We start from the raw sequence: 6,449 nt of genomic DNA on the forward strand, positions 1-6,449 counted from the left end.
GGGGATACCAAACACCCAAGTGTGATTGTCCATGAAGGACTAGTATTCCGATTTAGCTGCTTTATGCCACTGGTTAGCTTGTAAAGACTTCATTGCTTCCCGATACGAAGTGGGCTTAGACACATACCTAATAGCTAGTAATTTTTACAGTAAATGTTGATGCTGCTCCTCTTCGTGTATGTCTTTCTCAGAGTTGAGGTTTATGTCATTGGCTTCCTCAGAGCTATCAATGGCTTCCGCAGAGAGGCGGTGTCGCTTAGGAGTTGAATGATGCGGAGGATCAGAGTCCGTCTCCGTTCGAAAACAATAATGTATAGTTGTTCGATCAATAGCCTCTCTCAATGAGGGCAGTACATGTTGGTTCACTGTGCCTGGCGCTGTTGTCATTGCAGGGCATTAGGTGGGTGACGGTGCTGTCACTGGTTCTGACACATGTTCAGGCTCCGGTGCTACTGTACTAGCAGTTGCAGGTGGCAGAGGTACAGGTGCAGGTGTAGCGGTAGATTGCTGCCTATTCGTGTGCTGTATTGGCTCTAGAGTAGCCGTCAGGCTAGTGAGAGAGGAAAATCCGTCCTCCTTAAAGACTACATCGCGACTGTAGATAATTGCATAAGTATCGATGTCCATCAGATGGTAGCCTTTCTTAGGGTCAGGAACACCAAGATACAGACACAAACGGGCTCTAGCGTCGAGTTTGTCTCGGTATTGCACCGTGATGTGGACATATTCGCTACATCCAAGTACTTTGATGTACGGCATGGATGGAATACGGTTGTGACAAAGCCCGTACGAGGTTCGTCTATCCGTCTTGGAGCTAGGAGTCATATTGATGAGAGTGGTCACATGACAGACACACTCGGCCCATGACTGCTTGGGTAGCTTGCCGTAAAGTAGAAGGGCTCGGACACGCTCCATGATGGTACGCATGCGGCGTTCTGCAACTCCATTTTGCTGGGGTGTGTATGCATTGGTAAACTGGGCGTGAGCTCCATACTTGTTAAATATGATGCAGCCAAGCTTCTCATACTCTTTGGCGTTGTCTGCTTGAAGCCGCTGAATCTCAAAGTTGCCCTGGTTTGCATTGTCGTCAACACTGAATGTGTACCCAATGGCAGATATATCTTGTCTGTAAATATTCAGGGGTTTCTTCCTGAAATCATCGTAGCCTCACACGGTTCTTAATTGCATAAGTGAGCATGAAGCGAGAAAATCATCGAAGAAGATCAAGAAGTAGCGACAACCAGTAAGGCTAGGCACAGGTATTGGGCCACAGATAGCTGAATGGACTTCTGACAAAGGTGATGTAGCACGTTTAACAACTCTATTAGAGTAAGAAGGGGGGGGGCGGTGTGACTTCGCTAACGTGCAGGCAACACAAAGGAAATCTGTCTCTGGACCTAGAGGTATAGATCCATCGAGTCCATGTATGGCTTGGCTCCTATATATGCCATTCAAGACACGAACGTGGCCACGGTGTTTATGTAAGAGCAGAAAGGAACGTTGCTTACCTGAGGCAATAAGAGCCGCTGGAGGTGCCACTGGGTTGGCTTGGAGCTAATACAGATCCGGGTTGGTATCCATGAGCGCTTTAATCTTAAAGCACTGGCCAGTTTGCATATAGCACTGTTTGCGGTCAAAGTTGAAGCGAAAGTCGAGCTTCACAGCTGCTGGAACTGATAGCATACTGAATTGAAGCTAGGGAGCATACCACCGCCATGAAGGATAAGCTTTCTGCATAGTGCCCTTGGTGTCAGTGACTTCCAGATCGACCCGTCCAATGCCTTCGATGGGGATTTGGTTATTACCACCAACCGTAATTGAACCACCACTAGAGGAGATGTCGGTGAGCCACTGAGATTCATGGATGACGTGGCGAGTGCAGCCAGAGTCGATCGTCCCGGTGGGGCAAGCTCTACCTTAGTTTGAGCGATGAAGCTAAGCGGGAGATTTACTGTGGTAGCAACAGCGATGAGACCGGTGTCACGACGTCCTTGGCTAGCTACATCGCGGTTGTTTCCAGAATCACTGTCGTCATTGTTCGGACTCAAGAGGGCGGTCCCTGTCACGATCTTGGCCGCGTTGTTTGCCGCCATTTCCATGCTTATTCTTGCTACTACTGCTTTTACCCTTGAGGTCGCGGTTGTAGTTCTTGCCGTGTCGTGCATTGCCACCTTTGGTCGAGTTCTGGTACAAGTGATCGCGTTTCGAGTTAACCTTGAGGGCGAAGTTAACAGGGAGCACTATCCCAGCCTTCCCTCGCCCATCTCTCAAATGTTTTGAAGGCCTCGGCATTGACGAGTGTTGTGGCGTGGGCGATACAGTAGGAGCAGACATTGGCGTTGTCACAGCCTTGAACGTGTGACACAGGAGGTCCGGTAGCCACTAGAGCTCTCTCACCTATGATTCCAGGGGTCAATGGTGTGCCCTTGGCCAAGGTGTAGCGATCTTGAGCTTGAAGATCGCGAACCTTGCCTTCAATGCTCTGCTTAAGGTCTTCATACCGGATATACTTCGGCTGACCCTTACACATGCGGAGATCGTCCTTCCACGGCTTGGGCATCGAGTGGAGCAGGTAGATAGACTTGTGTCCCTTGATTATAACCGATTCGGTGGCTTCTGACGCCGCTTTCATCGCGTTCTCAAGCTTAAGAAAGAACTCGGTTAAGTCGGAGCCTTCAGCAGACTCGATCTCCATCAATTAGTGTTGAATGAAGTACGAATCACCATGAAAGACTACCCCCTCGTACTTCTGGCAGATGTAGTTGAATCTCTCGTAGGATGTCGTGAGATTCTTGACCAGCCGCACGTGCATGTTGTCCATCGTTTTCATCAAGAAGGCTTTGACCTTGGCTTCTTATCGATGGCGTTCGCGCTGGCTAAGATGCTGGCGCACCTCTTTCTTGGCGCGTTTACGTGCACGGCGAGCCTCCCGCTGGTTAAATGGTCGAACCACCGAGAAGTCCTTCCTGTAATGGGCCTAACTCGAGGTTGGTTCACTTGCAAACGAACAATGCCTCGAGGAAAAGCTTGGTCGGACAAGGAAGACGCCGCCCTGTGCACGACGTGGTGCGCTACGTCGCAGAACCCAATCGCAGGGGCCGATCAGAAGGCGGACAACCTTTGGACGCTAATCTTGCAGTCATATCGTACGATAGTACCAGGAAGCAAGCGCCCTCCCATCGCCTTATAAAACCGATGGTCAGACATCAATCGAGAGGTGAGCCGGCTTGTTGTTTGTTTGGTTGTTGTTGTTGGACAAAACGAAAGTGGGAAAACAGAAGAAGACAGATTTGAAGACGCTCTGAAGTTATACGAGGCTCATCAAGGAGAGGGGTTTTCTGTTGCTGCTGCATACGAAGTGCTTAAGAGGAAGCCGAAGTGGACGGCGAGTGTGAACAAGAAGCGACCTGCTGATGGAAATGCTGCTGAAACGAGGGATGCCAAGCGTTCCCAAGGTGCAAAAGCAGCGATCCAATCGCTGAAGGAGGGGAAACCACTTGAGATACAGTACGCTGCGTCTAAATCGATCGCAAGATCAATGGAGCGCAAGAACGACATTTTGAGCGAGTGGGCAACCATCGAGCTCTTCAACATGCCCGATGCTGGCCCTGATCAACGCGCTCAGTTTTTCAAATTTCTGCGTCAAAATAAACTCTCCGAAATGATGAAAAAATTCGCGGAGTCGAAGCAGAGCGACGACGAGACGAGTGAAACCCACCAGGTTTCTGCTGCTGAAACTAAGATCCCGGTGGAATTCAATCAGGAGTCAAGTGGCGTTGCGAGTGAATCGCAAGAAAACAGCATTGCTGAGATTGCAGATTTGTGACCAGAGTTTGATGAAGCCAGTGTATTTTTTTTATAATGCATTGCCTTTATTTTTCCCAAGCATGTTCTACCAACTCTTTCTGAAGCTTGATGTACTCGTATTCGTTGTCAATATTGCTAAATGCATCGATGACGTCTGTAATTGAGGTGATAGGACAATCAGATTGCGATTCCTCTGGTTCAGGCGGATCTGAAAAATACACGACATGAAGTAAATCGTGCCGCGACTCCACTATCATGTTATGCAAAATAATACAGCAATGCATTACTTCTTCAAGCTTTTTAACAGTCCAGAACCGCGCAGGCAAAGCAAGTATCCTCCACTGTCGCTGAAGAGCGCCGAATGCTCTTTCAACGTCTTTCCGTAGAGCGGAGTGAAGTTTCGTATAGTTTTTCTCTTTTTGTGAGGTTGGCGTTGCTATACCTTTGGCAAATACCGACCAATTCGGGTAAATACCGTCGGCAAGCAATAACGAAGGGTCGCGCTTTGTCTTGCCAAGTTTGTACGTAACGCGAGGAATTTTACCGTGAAGCAATCGTCGTAGAAATGACGATCTTTGGAGAACGTTGATGTCGTTGTTGGAACCTGCTGCTCCAAAGTCAGCATGCCAAATCCACAGACCCCCTGATGCAATTGCTTCTAAAACAACAGTAGGTTTCTTTTCGCGTCCTTTGTATTGACCAGCGTGTGCTCAAGAGCATTACGCCCACTCCCATTTCATGCAATCAATCGAGCCTATCGTTCCCGGGAAACCTCTCGCTTTATTCACGTCCAGCAAAGCTGAAATGTCATGTTCTGTCGGTACTCGCAGGTACGTTGGAACAAATTGTTCTACAACGGCAAAACAGAACTCATCTAATATCTCAAATGCCGTAGATTCTCCGATAGAGCAGACTTCATCCATCTCATCCCCTGCCTTCGCGTATGCCAACATCTGAAACGCTCCAGTAATTTTCAACAAGCTACTAATTCCTGGTTTGCCAGTTGCATCAAAGCGCTGACTAAAATACGGATAATGCGAAATCAGCTCGTCGTGGACTCTCATGAATAGTGCCTTTGACATGCAATACTGACGTATAAATGTCCTGCTGTCGTGGAGTGGCGTTTCGGCGAAGTATCGCCGCACAAGCATCTCATTAGCCGCAGTGAAGTCTCTGTCGACATTTGCAGCCTTGCCGGGCTGTGAACCGCCGTGTTTTCTCTTTTTCGGTGCGCGAGGGGTCAAAAGTAGCGAGCAGACGTACGCCTCTTCCTCGTCGTCAAGAGCTTCTCGCAGAAGACGATTTCTCGACATAGCGACAGATTGGTGAGTGATGCCTCTCGGTGTCTATCGCCAAAAACATTTCGGCCAATCGGAAGATAACGAGTCTATAGATATAGCGACGCACCGGTGGAGATACTCTTAGTACGTACAAATGTACCGATACATGACATCCACTACTAGGAATCTCGGAGGAAGTGCTGGAGCGCATAAGAAATGTCTCGTCGGGAGAACTTAGAACGCCTGAGTATGGACTGGTTTGGTATGGCCGGAAGATGGAGGCTTCTACGGGTGCAAAGCTAGCTAATCGTAGTTGCTTGGGCGTGGTGTGCGTCGTGTGCAGCAAACAAGCCTTTTGAATGCAGTCCGCAAGAATGGCGAGTCCTCCTTCTAGCTGTGTACCGTGACATACTGCTCGCTTTTAGTGCATCGTACCCTTTGCAATGAACATTATGTTTGGTTTATAAACGTTCCAGGTTGGCTATACCTAATTAAAACCGTTTTTACGGCTAAATTGTTTTGCTACATGTACCAATTCATGTATATAAGTAATCGGTATACTCACTGAGAGCGAAAGCTTAGAAATAAATGCTTAAAGCTGCGCATGTGCTGGTAAAATAGTATATTGCAGATCGTCAACTTGACCGTGAGCGATTTCTGCTTCTAGAGAGAACTTTAGGTGCTCTCCAAAATAGCAATCTGATCAGCACTCACGACCATTCTGCATGTAAAGGGGTACAATCCAGTGTGCCTTATGTTACATAAAGAGTGACCCGACAGAGGAAATACCATCGGTCAGTAGAAAACTACTGATCTGTCCCCAACGCGGCGCAGAAAAGACGGCAATCAGTAGAAAATGATAAAGTTCGATCCGTACCTAACTCTAATCAAAGCTACATTTATGCTGCCTTCAGCAAAACCGCTTTTGCCCTAAGCGTACCATGCCTCGAAAGCCGCCTCCGAATTATGGGAGTTCTCCCTTCGTGGTAGATCTTTCTGACATCGCTACAGCTATAAGCATGGGTGTTTTGAGGGAGGACGCAAAAGTTGATACCTCAGACCGCTCCAGCCAAAAGTATGGGGGAGTATACGCGACGCGAACCAATATTGCAGACACTGAGTTTCCAACACAAATAAGGAAACTAACGACACAAACAATTGCAATCGCTGACTGCTGATTAAATATTAAGGTATTTCTTTCCAATAGATTATCTTACTGATCCTCATTCTCAATAAATATCAGCGTTGACTGCTGATTAATAATTAAGGTATTTCTTTCCAATAGATTATCTTACTGATCCTCACTCTCAATAAATATCAGCAGCAAACGGACTGGGAGTCAATCTCTGTGAGTAGATAGAA

The 6,449-nt window shown here is 47.7% G+C and overlaps 1 protein-coding gene across 1 annotated transcript; it reads left to right on the forward strand.

Moving 5' to 3' along the window:
* Positions 1-3,538: 3,538 nt before the first annotated feature.
* Positions 3,539-3,826, forward strand: PITG_18761 (uncharacterized protein; the record flags this gene model as incomplete). The annotated part of the gene is made up of 1 exon (XM_002997359.1): positions 3,539-3,826. One exon carries the CDS (start codon positions 3,539-3,541, stop codon positions 3,824-3,826), a length of 288 nt encoding a protein of 95 aa, XP_002997405.1.
* Positions 3,827-6,449: the final 2,623 nt, after the last annotated feature.

The sequence above is a fragment of the Phytophthora infestans genome, genomic scaffold (assembly GCF_000142945.1).
Source record: "Phytophthora infestans T30-4 supercont1.76 genomic scaffold, whole genome shotgun sequence".
Classification (NCBI taxonomy): Eukaryota; Oomycota; class Peronosporomycetes; order Peronosporales; family Peronosporaceae; genus Phytophthora; species Phytophthora infestans.